The sequence below is a fragment of the Trematomus bernacchii genome, unplaced genomic scaffold (assembly GCF_902827165.1).
Source record: "Trematomus bernacchii unplaced genomic scaffold, fTreBer1.1, whole genome shotgun sequence".
NCBI lineage: Eukaryota > Metazoa > Chordata > Actinopteri > Perciformes > Nototheniidae > Trematomus > Trematomus bernacchii.
The window spans coordinates 2,182,911-2,199,260 of record NW_022987686.1 but is presented as its reverse complement, the minus strand read 5'-3'; the positions used below and the strand labels follow the sequence as shown (position 1 = coordinate 2,199,260).

General features: G+C 38.8%; 2 protein-coding genes and 1 non-coding gene across 9 annotated transcripts; all 3 read left to right on the top strand.

Annotated features, from left to right (window-relative positions):
• Positions 1 to 1,548: 1,548 nt before the first annotated feature.
• Positions 1,549 to 4,427, top strand: gabarapa (GABA(A) receptor-associated protein a). The gene is made up of 4 exons (XM_034136884.1): positions 1,549 to 1,817; positions 3,097 to 3,175; positions 3,264 to 3,382; positions 3,470 to 4,427. The coding sequence occupies exons 1-4, from the start codon at positions 1,728 to 1,730 to the stop codon at positions 3,548 to 3,550; spliced, it is 369 nt and encodes a 122-aa protein (XP_033992775.1). The 5' UTR covers positions 1,549 to 1,727; the 3' UTR covers positions 3,551 to 4,427.
• Positions 4,428 to 8,404: 3,977 nt separating this feature from the next.
• Positions 8,405 to 8,478, top strand: trnan-guu. Its single transcript has one exon. It is a non-coding gene; the product is annotated as a tRNA-Asn (tRNA).
• Positions 8,479 to 8,864: 386 nt separating this feature from the next.
• Positions 8,865 to 14,458, top strand: gps2 (G protein pathway suppressor 2). Of its 7 annotated transcripts, none has more exons than XR_004556503.1 (12): positions 8,865 to 9,028; positions 9,731 to 9,848; positions 9,994 to 10,029; positions 10,444 to 10,553; positions 10,651 to 10,766; positions 10,888 to 10,967; positions 11,056 to 11,135; positions 11,698 to 11,869; positions 12,426 to 12,509; positions 12,648 to 12,775; positions 12,931 to 13,026; positions 13,747 to 14,458. XR_004556503.1 is itself a non-coding variant. In XM_034136923.1 (12 exons), the coding sequence occupies exons 2-12, from the start codon at positions 9,755 to 9,757 to the stop codon at positions 13,837 to 13,839; spliced, it is 1,032 nt and encodes a 343-aa protein (XP_033992814.1). In that variant the 5' UTR covers positions 8,865 to 9,028; positions 9,731 to 9,754; the 3' UTR covers positions 13,840 to 14,458. The 7 variants fall into 7 exon arrangements, 6 of the variants coding, with proteins under 6 accessions (XP_033992814.1, XP_033992813.1, XP_033992812.1 ...); XM_034136923.1 differs by having other exon boundaries at positions 10,012 to 10,029; positions 12,648 to 12,724; positions 12,919 to 13,026; XM_034136922.1 differs by having other exon boundaries at positions 12,648 to 12,724.
• Positions 14,459 to 16,350: the final 1,892 nt, after the last annotated feature.

Genomic DNA, 16,350 nt, shown 5'->3' with positions numbered 1-16,350 from the left:
GATCATTTTAGAGGATACAGTCTGGTGATTGGGTTATTTTATACACGTAGGTATTGCACCACAAACTACAGCCTCCTGTATTATCATTATGTTTAACCAACACTTCTATTGACCAGTTACCACTATACCATTATAACCCTCATGGATGTAGGATTTATTTCAGGACTGTTGTAAAACACTGCTTCAGCTTTAGCTAAATGTATCTGGTTAACGTGCAGCTGACTATGCAAGTGTAGGTAAATATCACTTTTTAAAGTGACTTTAAGCTCACTTGTTTTCTTTTTTAAATGATTATTTTGTAGGTACATCACAACTATGTGATTTACCCCTTTCGTTTTATCCTAACGTACAGGTAGGTGCCTGAACATGTTAATCAATAATTGTAAATGTACTGACCAGTTAGAGCTTAACACACACGGTTTAAGCAGTTTAATTATTTAACATTTAATAATGAGACATACATATCTTAATGTTAGTCATTCTAGTGCAGGGGTAAGCAACAGTGCTATTGCAGGCCAGCCTCATTATTACATTTCACCTTCTTTGTTGCATTTGTCAACAATTCCTGGGGAAAGGAGATACTTTAACTTTAAACAGGAACTGAGCAGACTGATGCAGGAGTGAGCTGTAGCTGCTGAGAGTTGGTTCTTAGTGAGGTCACTTCATGGTTTGTGGTGAAACGGGTAGGTTTTACTTGGAATGTTTCCCTGGTGATGTAAAGTTGTCATTTACCATGTAGATCTGTCATACCTGAATTCCCACAATAACGCTCCACTTAGTAAGACTCGAGAGACTAAGATTTGAGGTGGAGATATCATGAGTAGATAAGAGTGAGTCAGAGCGCTGAGTCACATGCACAACCTAAAGGTTAGCAATTTTTCCTATGAGTGTTTGAGGACATGGAAACATGGCAGTATGTTCCTTAACTCTGAATTGAATATAATCTGTTTCTAGAATATTCCCAATACTTTTCTTAAACCAGTATTCACCTCCATTAAAAACTTGGTGGCCCACTAGAAAATGGACACCTTGACACCACCCTTCCCATTATTCTTTGCAAAAACGGGTAGAATAAGGAATTTTACGGAATACTTCAATCCAATTTAATCTAGGCCACACTTGGAGACTTGGACAGCTCGGATAGTTAGTCAATATACCTTCAGTTTATAATAATTCCCATTTTTTGAAGACTTGGATGTCTTTTGTCCCAGATTTAAAGCACAAATAATCTATACAGCCAAAACCCCTGTTATGTATCGCATGTTTTTCAGTTTCTCTGCTCTTGCTGCTAACTGCTGGGCCTCGGTCATATGACAAGGACAGCTGCCTCTTCACTGCCCTGCCTCTTGTCTCTACCCGCAGCGGTTGATCAAAATAAAATAGTTCCAAAGAAGAATTTCGTCCCATACCATAAAATATTTATTTTTAAATATGTATTTAAAAGGAACACATTCCAATTAAATGAATACCCGTTGTCAGAACTTAACGTTTACGTGGTCTGGGAACGCGTGAAGTAAACCCTGCGAAGTAGACCCTCTGCAACGTCATGTTGTTATTGTATCCCTCCGCGGCAATCGCACTAGGAAAACAGCTGAGGCGAGCTCTAAGCTAGTTAGCAACGTTTGTTTTTGTCGAGAGTGTCAGCGATTTGAGCAGTCTCTTTAGCAAACCGTTATCATCACGCGATTTAGGAGTGACTGACTTGTTGTCTGTCATCTCTTTCAACAATGAAGTTCCAGTACAAAGAAGAGCACCCCTTTGAGAAAAGGCGGTCCGAAGGCGAGAAAATAAGGAAGAAGTATCCGGACAGGGTACCTGTAAGTATGCTAACGTTAGCTCCCTTACGCGATATATATTGCAATGCTAATGCTAATGCTAGTACATTGTTAATGACATCTCTTGAACGCAAATATAATCTTCCTATAGTCATGTAGTTAAGTTGTAGCTACATCAAAATATGATTATCTTTCACCATAGTTGACTGCCACGTTAGTAAACAACAGTCACTCAGCTAACAAAGATAGAGGTGAACCAGCGGCCGCACCTAGCAGGCCAGCTAGTGATAGCTTTGTGTAATCCTTCCGTGTATGTATTTATTTTAAAGATAACGTTACAAAACCATAAATAATATTACCCAACAGATGTTATAATGGTCGTATGGGTAATACAGTGTAAGGCGTTGATACTGATCGTAGATTGAACGCGTAACTGGGTGTCGTTTTAGGCTGTATGTTGAAACAGCAGTGCACCTTAAAATAGTATGCGTCAACACACAGGATACTTGTTTACGTCGCCCTGGCTCTTGGTTATAGGTGATTTAGTCCACCAAAAATATTAGCTTTTTGCCACTCAAACTGAACCAACTATAATATCAGTATATTAAGGTGTTTCTGTAATGTATGACGAGCTTGTTGTGTTTTTTCCAGAGCAATCCAGTTTCATTTTAGAGCTCTTATCAGTCATGGAAGTAACAAAAATGGTGTAGCCTGTATAATGATTTTTCGATTATTAGTAGAACTACAGTTATTTTCTCAAGTAATGCCTGCCTTGTTTTGTCTGATCAATAGTTCAAAACTCAAAGATATATATTTTTTTGGTCATAAAGGACAAAATAATCTGAAGATTTTCACATTTGACAACCTGGAACCAAAATATTTTCTTGAAGAAATACATGTAATAGTTAATGAGTAGTTATGGTTGCTGGTTACTTTTCTGGCCATTAACCAATCGTGGGGTGTCACTGACGGTGTGTGGGCAGGTAGCATTCAGGTAGTACTCCTATTTTTAGACTAAACAGAGGAACCTTTAAGTAGTTTCATTTTTGTGCGCCTACAGTATTAAATCTGATTTGTGCACATACAAATATACTAACTGACAAATAACAAATGACTGGGCTCCAGATACTGTTCAAATTAAACGCCTTATCTTGGTAAAGAATATTTCCGTCCTTGCTTATCAGCCAATGTTGTTGGTTTCAGATCACTTTTCTTTGAAAGGTGGAAGTACTTCTCATTTTATTTACATACGTAGAGTTTCTTCAGTGGAAAATGTATTGGAGTCATTTGCTGAGGACATGTACAATGGTTATTTTTTCAGGTAATTGTGGAGAAAGCCCCCAAAGCCAGAATAGGAGATCTGGACAAGAAGAAATACCTTGTCCCCTCCGACCTGACAGGTAAATATATTTTTTAAGTGCAAAGATACTGGACAACTTCTATAAAACACATGTATGACAATAAATAAAATCTTCTTTTTTTTAACAGTGGGCCAGTTTTACTTCCTCATCCGAAAAAGAATCCACTTGCGGGCCGAGGACGCACTCTTCTTCTTTGTAAACAACGTCATTCCACCCACCTCAGCTACCATGGGACTGTTGTACCAGGCAAGACTCATTTTCTACCTCACTGACCATGTCGTTATCCATGTATTGTGTCATATTGAGATCTTATGTTTTCTTTCTATTTCTCAGGAGCACCATGAAGAGGACTTTTTCCTCTACATTGCCTACAGTGATGAGAGTGTGTACGGGAGCAGCCAAAGGGAAATCTGATCCCACTACCATCCCCCCCAACCACTACCCACCTTTCTGAGACCTCCACCATGCATTCATTTAAATATTAAATCCAGCCGAGCAGCTTAGAGTTCCCAGAGTAAAAATATGTCAATCCACTTTCACCACCCATACAATAGCCCTCTCCCACCCATATATGTCTCTTTTATTCTGCAGTCTGAATTGTATTTGCCTCCACTTTTCTTTTCACTTGCGACATGAGGGAAGTGGTCTCGTGGCCAGTTGTTTTCTAGTGTCGTAATTGATAATGCTTTACAAACTGAGCAGGAATAACAAAGTAATGTTAGAACTAAGCCGTAAATATAGTAACCCCGGGGTTAAGGGAAGAAAGACATAGTAAGTGAGTTCAAATCAGATCTTGTTGACATTATTGTTTGTCCAATCTGCATGCTTGCAGGATTATATAAAGTGTGTTTTGAGTTTAGGTTAGGAAATTAATTGCATCTACCAGGTGAAGGTAGGTGATTTTGTCTCAGGCAAAGTAAAGGATAACTGTTTTGCAGCAGTTCTTTTCCTAGAAAAAACTGAAGTCTGAATGGGAATTTAGTGGACCGCCCCACATCTGACCTTAGGAAGGAGTATCATATAATTCAGACTAAACAATCATCCTCTGCTTTAGGTGGTAACACTATTTTGACTGCTACTATGATTATTGTTGTTGTTATTGTTTCTTTAGATGGCTTAATTTCTAAAAGGTATTGTAAAGCTGAGTGCAATTTTCTCTTTTTTTAAGTTTGTCTCCTTTTTTTTTTAAAGAAAAAAATAGATTTGAACTCTGTATACAGCTGCATTACTGGCTCTTTCTCTCCATTCATGACCATACATGATTAAATGTGATTAAAAGCTACTTGTGTTACTTGTCTTTTTTTGGATATTGTATTTATCATGTTGGTTACAGGGTTATTAATTTAAAGAAAATTATAGTTTTCCTTGTGTGAACCTTAGTACAAAGTTGTTGATCGATGGACTGAACAACACTGTAAAACATGAAAAACCCAGAATCTTGATAAAGTTCAGCCTTTGTTACTGTATTTGCATTAGTTGCCTATTATCCCATATTACGGTTGCAAAAAAAAATGGTGAGCCTTACAAAATTGAGAAATATAACATATTTACATGTAAAATCCAGAGGCTAAAGTATGACTAGTGAAATGAACAGGATGCAGTATGTCCTAAATCCAATACAGTTTAGATTAAAGTTTGTACGATGTGAGGGTCTAAAGGACAGAGGGTGTCGTTTTCTCATACTGATATTCTGTACAAACTGTACTGTTAGTGCAGAATATCAGTATATTTGCTGTAAAGTGTCTTTACTGTAGGGTATTTTTATTATATGTACAGCACTTTGGCTCGACCAAAAAAAGTTAAAAAATGTGCTTTATAAATAAAACTTGATTTGATTTGAAAGTTAATTTTCCTGACACTTTTACCCCAATGGACTTACTATAAGCGCAATTAACCATAAAGAACAAACTCGGAACAAGAAGAAAAGTACAGACATTCAAATCCAATATGCAAAGCCGTTGTAAGTAAGTGCTGGTGCAATAGTTACGAATTGGCTACGTAGCCTATGCTAATGTATCATAGGTGGCTTTAAAGTAAACTATCATTATCCTTTGTGTTACAATGAACAGCTCAACTAGCCTACTGATGTTATTATGGTCATGTGTTATTGTCTAACCGGAATATATACTAAACAAATGAACAGAGAAAAACAAATCGTATTCCTAGGAGAAGGGGGAAAAAGAGGAGAAAAAACGATTCTCTTGCTCCCTGTTTCCCTTCTGTAACATGTAAAAGTATTTATATACAGAAGTACTAAAGACCAACAAAGTATGCGTTTGTTGACTAATAACACTTGTGTTATGCAGTTAACTATTAAGTATTAACATATTTCTATTAAATATTAAGTAAAACGTATCTACTTCTTTCAAGTTTATTACATACAATTATTATTATTTTCTTTATCAGGGATAGTTTTGAAGTAACCAATATGGACCTGTATTGAAGCTCATGGTTTGTGTGCTGTCGATAAATAATTAAATGTAACCATTACATTTAATATGAACTAAGAAGGTATTGGTGTTATAATGTATTTCTTTTAACAAACAAAGAGAAAACCTATAGAAATTCTAAACATAGCACTCCACTCAATTATTGGACAGTCACGTACTTGATAGAACCAAACCATTATTTTAAAGTAGTTCAACTTAATAAAATGTAAAACAACCCTTAAAAGTAAGTAAGGTGCAGTATAACAAAATAACACTCTAAATGAGTTTTAACATAAAATAAACATTATCATAAACTTAATTAAATATATACATATCATATATATAAATAAATATCAAACTATCCACCGAACTATATACATAAATAAGTGTCCAGTGTCCATGCCACTGGTGGGGGGGATATACATTTTGTTATGTCCTCCAACCACTGCTCCTTTGGCACAATGTAGTTCACTACTCCCTGTACTGGCTGTGTCCAGTGTCCGCTGTCCCAAACCTCCCACACCTTCACACGTGTTGGGCAGTACTTTGCGGGTCCGTTTGTGGCTGTATGGAGCAGGAGCAGGACTAGGAGCAGGAAAAGCAGAGAGAGGCTGGCATTCAGAGCCTGTGGAGCAGCGACCAGGACAGGAACCTGTGAGCTCACTGGTGTAAATATCATGGAGCCCAAAGGTGGAGCAGGGAAGAGCTGCAACACCACCTGTGGACCTGAGGGTGGAGCAGGGAAGAGCTACATCTCCACCTGAGGGCCAGAGGGTGGAGCAGGGAAGAGCTACATCTCCACCTGAGGGCCAGAGGGTGGAGCAGGGAAGAGCTACATCTCCACCTGAGGGCCAGAGGGTGGAGCAGGGAAGAGCTACATCTCCACCTGAGGGCCAGAGGGTGGAGCAGGGAACAGCTGCTCCACCTTGCTTTGATGCTTTGTGATCTGGAATGTGACAACAGCGAAGTTGAGGCATTTATTAGAAATGATCTATAGCAGTTAATGTTTCCAGATTTATAACCGAACACATTTATAATAAAAACTAGTTTTTAATGTTATTGTTTATAAGAGAGTTTAACAAACATGGAAATCAAATACACAGTCATACACAGTTGACCTTTTTGGTTGAGTCCATCTTTAAGATGGAACCAAATGTGGAGGTGATGCTGGCCTTAATATGGTCCATGTGGGAGAGGATATCCCTGCCGTACATGGACAGCACCCAGAGACTGCTTGGGAGGAGGCTGGGCTCTGGGGGCTCCTGGCAGACCACAGGGAGGAGGCTGGGCTCTGGTGGCTCCTGGCAGACCACAGGGAGGAGGTTGGGCTCTGGGGGCTCCTGGCAAACCACAGGGAGGAGGCTGGGCTTTGGGGGTAACTACTGGGGGTGTGATATAAAATGTATGCATGAGGCATTTCTTAATCTGAAACTATCATCATTATGTTTTAGTCTGGAGTGAGTCACTCAGTGTAAATCATTTGATTGATAATATTTGCACCAGTAAATTGTAAATGTTCAGTAATATACTTATCATGTGAATAATAAGTAATAGGTACATATGTTTCTATACTTTACCTTCTGACAGAGGTCACGTCACTTCCGTTTCCTTGGAGCGGGTTTATCCCTCCTGAAGGCCAAAGCCCGTCCATTCTGCATCTCCCATTTCTTTATGGCTTATAGGTTTAGTGATCATCTAAACTTTAAGTAAAATAACAATGCAAGTGTTAGAGAGAACTACACTGCAAAGCGAACAACACTGATACCATGTTAACCATTATTTATACAGGTTATCTACACATATAATCATGTATAAACACATCATGTTCATAAACGGTGAAGTTATCCTTTTATCCATAAATGATTGATGTATGTATATTGAATTACAATTAATGTAATGTTATATACAGTATATAGCTATCTTTAATATATATTCAACAATATACTGTATCCTTCCTGGAGCATATAACACACTTTATCATATCATACTGAGCAACGATCCCTTATCTCACATAAAGATATTTATATCATATAATATATGATATACTTTTGGTGTCTATATGAACAAATAAACTGATAAACATAATCTCATAAAACGCCACCATTAACCAATAGGCATCTTAACCAAATCTGTAAAGTAACTAAAGGTAAGCTATTAAACACATGTAGTGGAGTAAAAGTACACCATTTACCTCTGAATTGTAGTGGAGTAGAAGAACACAGTAGAAAAATATGGAAACACTCAAGTGAAGTACAAGTATAAGTACAGTACTTGAGTAAATGTTACTTCCCACCTCTGTGTATACAGTATATATGCTGTATGACTAATGTACCACTGCTCACAGAAGTGTAGTTACTAATTACAACATGCCCATTCATACAAGAGTCGTTTAACAACTTATTTAAATTACTGTTGTCAATCGGATGTATAACACATGGCTGTTGACATTGATTAATATAATAACGTGTATTTAACCTAGACACGATAGCATTAGCAATGCTGGCTTGCTAACTTTATGCAGACTGAAGTTGCTGACTGCATACCGTAATGTAAAAGTTGACGCCAAAACGACGGTTGTAAAAATAGGTTTTATGACTGTAAACGGGAAAATAGAAACATGTAGTGTTGTTACTTACTCTGAATACCTCTGATGCGCCTCGCGACTTGTCCACTGTCAACCAAAAGCGTGAGGGGGGCGGGTTCGGGGAGAAGCCGTGACGTGATTGGCTCCGTCCATTGCGAACTCGCGTCGTGATTGGTTTAGGTCCAATCTCACAATGGACAGCGAGTATCATGAGAGGACTTTAAATAGAAATTACGCCCCACTATGTCTTACACCGTCTCTGTGGCGCAATTGGTTAGCGCGTTCGGCTGTTAACCGAAAGGTTGGTGGTTCAAGCCCACCCAGGGACGAACTTTATTTATTTTAAAGCGGCGTTTGAAAAACTAACGGAATTTAAAAGGAACATCTGTTTGGGATACAGATATATATTTTATATTTGATAACATTGTAATATCAATATCGGTCTTTCAGGTTTATATGTACAGTCCATGTTTTACACCACTTTTGTGTTTTGTTTTTATTGTGAAAAAGATCCATTCTACGTAAATGGGGTACATTGTTCAAATGAGACTTAGTTTCATGTGTATGTATTGTATGTATACAGGATGATGACTGTCTTTGACGTGTTCATTTTTGAATATTTAGACCAGATTGTGTCTGGGGATCTGAGAAAATAAGGAGAAACTACAAAACCCAAAATGCAATTCGTTGGGACAAACCGGATGTGTTGCTTGGCACCGGAAGCGCAATCACCCGGGCTGAAGGCTGAAAGCCTCTACGACTGTTTATATTTTTGAGGAATTACGTTTGTTCAACTGACACAATCGCAGTGGACTTGCATTCAATTTAAAACCGCACGACGGTTAGGTTTTTACCAAACGACCCAGAAAAGCAACAAAAGTAAGATTTTAATTGCATTTCATTACTCCGCCGAAAATAAGCCATAAGTGCTTTGCCGCTAGCTAACTCAGATTAACGTTTGCTCTTTGGCATGTTGGAAAATAAAACAATTGATGCCGCTTTACACATATTCGCTAGACATATATTCGTACTTAACTATACATGCTCGGCGATGCATTATAAATACATATACTGTCGTTTAGCAGTCAAAGCTTACACTGCTAACTTAGCTGTTAGCCCAATAGCAGCAAGGCCTTCCCCCAGTGGTATTTCCAGTGATAGATAGCGTAAATGTTTTTTTCTCTTAAACTTTATTAATCAAGAGTCATTTACAAACCTTAAAGGCACATATTTGCAGTCAATGACATTGCAAATGAAAGTGCAAATACATTATAGATAAAATATAATAAACAGTTTACAAAAATAGAAATTACATAACAAAAGCAATCATTCACAACAGAGTAAGGGTCTATTAAAGTCCAATAAATAAGTCAAATAATAAGAAAAGTTCCTTGGTGTTTCTTTCCTTTTATGTAATGACATTTTATTTAAAAAGTTCTTTATTACATCCAGTGAGGTTGGGCTTAACTTTAAGATGTTTGCATTTATGTATAGATAGCATACATGATAGACTATGTTACATGCATGTATTATATGTTTTAATCTATTTTACTCTAAAACTGAACATTGTATCTACACCAGCTGGCCCCTCCTCTGCCTGTCACCATGCCTGCCCTTTTGGAGAGACCGAAGCTTTCCAACGCGATGGCCCGAGCCCTCCACAAACACATCATGAGGGAGAGAGAGCGCAAGAGACAAGGTACGTGCCCCTGTGTTTAACACTACACTAACCACGCAAACACTATCACAACTGCAGAGGTACTAACCTGTACTTCTCACTGCATATATTACATTTCACTTTAGTCAATATGAATGTGTTTCCTGACTTATTATTTGCCATTTAGTCTGTTTTCCTTCCCCAGCATCTACTCACTATTCCCGTAAATATGCAAATCTCTCTACTCACTCAAAAATATTATGATAACATTATACTTTGTGATAAGTTTTATTGATGTCTGTCTTTTTGCAATACTGCAGGCGACCTCACAATTTAAAATATTTACTCTGGGATATTAGGAATCCATAAAAGCAATAAGCTAATACTTTTTTATATTTAAATGACTACACATAATCTTAAATGCAAGTTTGCATAATTGGAATTGGTGCACTTAACATTAGAAACCCAGTTCAGTACAGGGCAATACTAAATGTGTTCACATGTAGACAGTTATTACCCTTTAAGGATAAGGAAATTGGAAACAACATTCATCAAACATGTCTAGAAGTCACTAAATTGGATATTTTAGGGATTTGAATGTATTTTCACCATCCCTGAAACATGTGTGACCTTTTAGAGGAGGAAGAAGTGGACAAAATGATGGAGCAGAAGATGAAAGAAGAGGAGGAGAGGAAGAGGACGAAAGAAATAGAGGAGAGGATGTCTTTGGAGGAAACAAAAGAACAGGTTTGGAGATAAATATCATTTGCATTTTCGTTTGAAACAATTATATACACCATGGCAACTTGTTAACTTATACTCTGATCCCCAAACTCGCTCTCAGGTAATGAAGATGGGGGAGAAGCTACAGGGACTCCAGGAGGAGAAACACCAGCTCTTCTTACAGCTGAAGAAAGTGCTTCATGAAGAGGAAAAGAGGCGCAGAAAGGAGCAGAGGTAGTAAGGATGACGCAGCTTTTCAGTACTTTTCGTACATAACGGTATGACAGAATTCGGTTAATAAACTAAGCATTTAGCTGAAGTATTTTTGGTATTCATTTGCATTTTTGTTCTTTTCCAGTGACATTACAACATTGACATCGGCGAGCTACCAGACCAGCCTGCCCATGCACTCAGGGCAGCACCTTCTCAGCATTCAGGGTACGGCTATGCCTCTGGGATATCTGGAAAATTCTCTTTCTTACAATGTATGTATAACTCAACTGATCCTTCTCTTTGCCTCTCTCAGGCAGTCCAGTCAGCCACAGTCGACCTGGTGCACTTCTTGGAGAACGCAGTAAACAGCTGTTCCCTGCTGCTGTGATTCCAGTGAGTTAAGGGGTTTTAACTCAAAGAACTGATGTCTTTCCAAAATAATATCCATACATATTTGTTTTGTATCTTATCTAAAATATCGTGCCAAAGATATATCTCCATAAGAGTAATGTCTGATTATAGATTGCTGGTGATATTTAGCTACTTTATTTAGGGCATCGATATTGTAGTGTTGACAATTGATGCTCACCATATATTCACACCATGAGAATGTTACAGATAATCATCAGGAATATTGTAATTGGCTAAGGGGTTGAAAGGTAAATAATGGAAAATCTCATAAATTCAGAAAAATACTTGCATACATACCTTATTTTAAAAACCGGTTAAGACAACACTTACTATACGACAATATTCCACATATAAGACGATACGAGTCTCATATCACAATATCAATATAATATTGATAAATTGTCCATGCCCATTTAATCCTATGTGTTTAGAAATGTCTCAGATTTCCCCTGATTTATATGTTTTAAAATGTGCTTAAGGAGATGGATATTCGGACTCCAGTCTTGCCTATAACACAGTTTAACCCTCCTCTTCCTCCTGTTAGGCTCGTCACTATCAGACCCCCGGCTTCGGCTCTAGTCCAGCAGAGCACGGACAGTTCAGCGGGAGCCAGGGGGTCCACGAGCCCTACGGGGTGTCTCAGGCCCAGCACCCCTCCACCTACGCCGCTGGACCATCAGTACCTGTCAGTTTCGCCAGCAGCTCCCAGATCAGAGGTAAAGGACACGTGTCTGTTTATAAGTGGCAGAGAGCCCAAATTATGGGTAATATAAGAAATAGTGTGCCAACTGAATTTCTGTAGTATCTTACATACACACTGTTTCTCATTTTGCGCTTACATGTGCTATTTTGAGTGCTTCTCAATGCAAAGTATATACAAATAAAAGTTATACATGTGGGTTTTATTCACAATTTATTAAACGTACCACTATACTGGTTTAGAAAACAACCACTGTTAGATTCATTGGTTTATTGAGCAGTCTGTAATATTATTGCAAATGAATGAGCATCACTTCTGGAGAAGGGACAGCCGTCCTGTGGGATTTTAAAGAACAATGTAGACGTACTTAAGGGAGTATCCAAATGCAGCCACGGCATCTTTCTGAAAAAAAGAAGATATTCTCAGGTTATTTTTTTATTCCGAAGTTTAATAGTCTTTTATTCAGCTGTACTTTGGTTTCCTGCTAGTGTGGTATGTTCAGATCCATAATTTGAACCATAAAAGTATGCTGTAAGGATCGCTATGAGAAAAAGTTGCTTTTGTTCTCCCAGGTGCGTCTGCGTTTCAGGCCATGCAGTACCTCCCCCACCAGCAGACTGGATACCCCGTCCACAGTCACTTCACCTCCCAGCCTGGTCAGTTCCTCGGTTACAGCACTTATTACTATAAATAACAGTCAATAAATAGAACGTACAGTATTGTAATCAACCTGAATCTGGCGTCTGTATTTGATGTAAATGATTGTTGGATAACAAACGGTGTTTCTCATGCAGGGTACATTCCTGGAGCAGGGATCCCCCTCCAGAAGCAGCTGGAACATGCCAACCAACAGTCCGGCTTTACCGATGCAGTAAGAAATGACATATCAAATTGACTCCTTCAAATCATAGTATTATTATTCGTAAGTATCAGACTGAACATCAAAATACAACGTTTGGTGTGACATAATTGAAGCAGCTAGCATAGACTTCATTACCTGCTCTGTGCTTCAGATCCTCTCTTCCTCCTCTGATTACACTTCTGCTCCTCTGTTCTGTCTCGTTGATGTTCTCACAGGGCGCTCTGAGGCCCATGCACCCACCCACCATGCACCCGTCAGCTCCTGGACTCCTGCCTACCCCCTCCATGGGGGTCCAGATCCCCACTGCAAAGGTGAAGGCTCAAAACGCCAACACACATTACTCTTTTTATTAATTTTCATCACTTTCTCTCTTATACTGACCATTTATTGAGCTATGCAAGCAGTATAACACTATCGGAAGCTTTTCCACGTGTGCCACCCTGAGGCCTTATTTAAATGAGCCATATTATGCTTTTTTCTCCCTTTTCTGTTGTGTGTTACATAGGTTTTTGTGCATGTAAATGGTCTGCAAAGGGCTCTGGTTTCAGACAGAGGGTGACAAAAGGCAGTAGGAGAAAATGAATGAGCTTATTGAACACTAAAGCATGTTAACATGTCACAGTAGAGACACAAAATAAAAATATGAACCTGAAAATTAGCATAATATGGCTGTGTACATTTCATTTAGCTGGGGCTTTTATCAAGAGGAACATACATTCATACCAGAGAGAAAACTGATATTACATTCTTTAAAATAATCCAAACCTTTTTTAGGGCCATTTTAAAGAAACATGACTTGAGACAGATGCTGGATTATGAAATGATAATGTATTGTCTTACAAAGGGGCCTGGTTACCTTTAAATCTTACTTAGAAATGACTTTATATCTGCCTGTTTTAGATAAATGACTCCTCCACCCCTTAATTCTCTTGATATACACTTTGCTATACTGTCATTATGTGTTTCTACTTCATCAGCTGTTAGACAATATGCCCCTTCCTCATGTTGTTCCCTGTCTCCCCCCCCCCCAGGCCTCGTTCCAGAGCTCTCCCCAGGGCGCCCCTCGCCACGGCTTCCTCCCCCACAGCCAGGGCGGGCAGAGGTTCTACCACCACGGGAAGTAACCCCCCCTTCATCACCTCCACTTCACTCAAGAGAACCTTTTCGACAAGTAATTGCTTGATTTCAGCAGAAAAAGTCATTATTGTGCCATCTGATTTGAGTTTTATATCCTGTACAGTTTGTTTTTTGGACTTTCCTAATGTGATCTGCTGATAACTTGCTTCTGTAACCTTTTTTTTTTTTACAAAACTCAATTTGTAAAATAATTTGATATATTAAATACACTGTACAGCAGGTGCGATTGTGCTCATGTGCACTAAAATGTTAATATCTTTTCGAAACAGAGCTTATTCTTTGTATACTAATATTCATTATTTTCTGTGGAGGATTCAGTGTTTGCGCAGTGGCTTTAGAGGAAGAATATGTGGATTAAATCAACATGTTTCCGCTGAAAAGTCACGCTCACACTGATGAAGACCACTGAAACTGAAAGACTCTATTTCACTGTGTTGCTGACTCCTTGATCACATTAGATCAATTGTGTTTAGTTACCGCACATGAAATTAAAATGACTTTTCTGACAAAACAATGGAGCTTTCCCGTGTTTTCCTCTTCTACAGAAGTCGGCTGTTTTAACACTTTTAAGGTTGCTAAATAAAAACTATAAGCAAACACCAAGTCCAACTGTTTCCTCTTTATTTTTTTTGAGACATTTTTCACAGTTTGGCTTTGCTGTATGAACACAAAGAAAAAGGATACCAAACTGCCACGAGTTATCTTCTCCTGAATCAGCGCTCAGGGTTCAGGTCAAATGAAATCTGACTCACTTTCAGCAAAAGGCTCTCTGAAAAGGGGCTTTGAAAGACTTTGAAACAGTTGGCAATTTGTTCTTGTTGCTAGGTTTCTTTCTTTTGGAGACAAAGAATGAACCTTGGAGTGCCATGTAGGTATGGACTCATTTCAGGGGATGAACTAAACAGCAGGAGGTCCCTACAGAAAATATGTACTGTATGGCAGCCACTGAACAAGCCTTAAAGGTCCCATGTCATGCTTTTCCGGTTATTACCCGTCCCCTTGTGTGTTATGTAGCTTTTTAAGCATGTAAACGGTCTGCAGAGTCACAAACCCTAAAAGTACACCTGTAGCGAGTAAAACTCTAACACAGAAAATACCTGTCCATGATGCCCCAGAACGCCTCCTTGGAGATTTCTCTTTTTCCATTTTTTTCTTCATGGGTATAGTGACGTTACGTCCGCGGAGCCGTTACACACACTCTCAATCTTTTCTCAGCTGCAGCTCCGGGGATTTCAGCCCGACACGGCGGGACGCGGCGAGGCTGTGAGTGTGTGCTCGGGCTGGTTTCGGGCTGGGTTTCGCTGTGTCTCGCTTTCTCGCAGACGGCCACTGGGCTCACAGGGAGGGGAGGGGGGGACAGGAGCTCCAACAAGCCGTTTAGGACTGAGAAACCAATGTGAGTTTGGAAAATTGCACAGTGTAAATCTATTTTAGTAGACCTCAACAATGGAATTATGATCAGTAGAAATGGCCATGACATGGACACTTTATCCTACAGCCTACAGTTTTCAGGAAATAAAAAGAGTTTGACCCAACAATGACAGGAAGCATCCGGCTAGATCAGGCTGTAAAATGAAGTGTGACACACAGAAAGAAATATAACGTTGCTCGAAAATAAAAAATGAACCGTAAACTTGCATTTATATTCAAAAGTGATACATAGAAACGATACACATGTTAACATGAGACAAAAAGTGCTTTAAGGGGTAGGCAAATCCTCAGTGGTACACTAAATATGCATCACCTCATACAGGCTTTATATATTATTGCACAAGCCAATTTGCTACATTTAATTTAAATCTTTAAATCTTTACATTTCTCTAACAAATCCAGTTTTAACAATATATACACAGTAAAGTAATTATGCATTATGGATATTTCCAGTATAGTGGATTTTCATAATTGTCAATAACATTTTAAAGTGACAGTGTCTTTTTTTGGACTTGCATCTTGTTAACTGGAGTTGCCTTACCCTCGGTCCAATGATGAACAAACGGTATGACGTCACACACACTCTCACATGCTGGTGACTTGTGGTGTAACACCCAAACACACACATCATTTCAAAACACACACGCTCTCATCTTCAGGCGGGCGGGGGTCAGGCGGTAGTTTTTGGGGGGTTGGATGATTGACAGCTGCGTATCGATACAGCTGTTGGTTCTGTATTTACCTGCAGTGGCTTATTTACCCAAGGCTTTGATGCCGATTGCAGCTTCTTCATCCATTGCATTTAGAACAGTGATCTAAAGGAGAAAAAGACACAAAGTAGCAAAACATGGAAAATAATGGGAATAATTGTACTTAAGTATAGTACTTGAGTAAATGTACTTACTTCCTACCTCTGTAATGTTTGTATGATACATTATTATTCCAAGTGACTGGGTTCATTTAACTTTGATATATTATTATACAATGGCAATATTTCTAAGTACACTGTGCAGGACAGGCCAGTGTGGAGCCAGAGGAAAGGGCAGAAAATAGGCTATTTGGTTTGA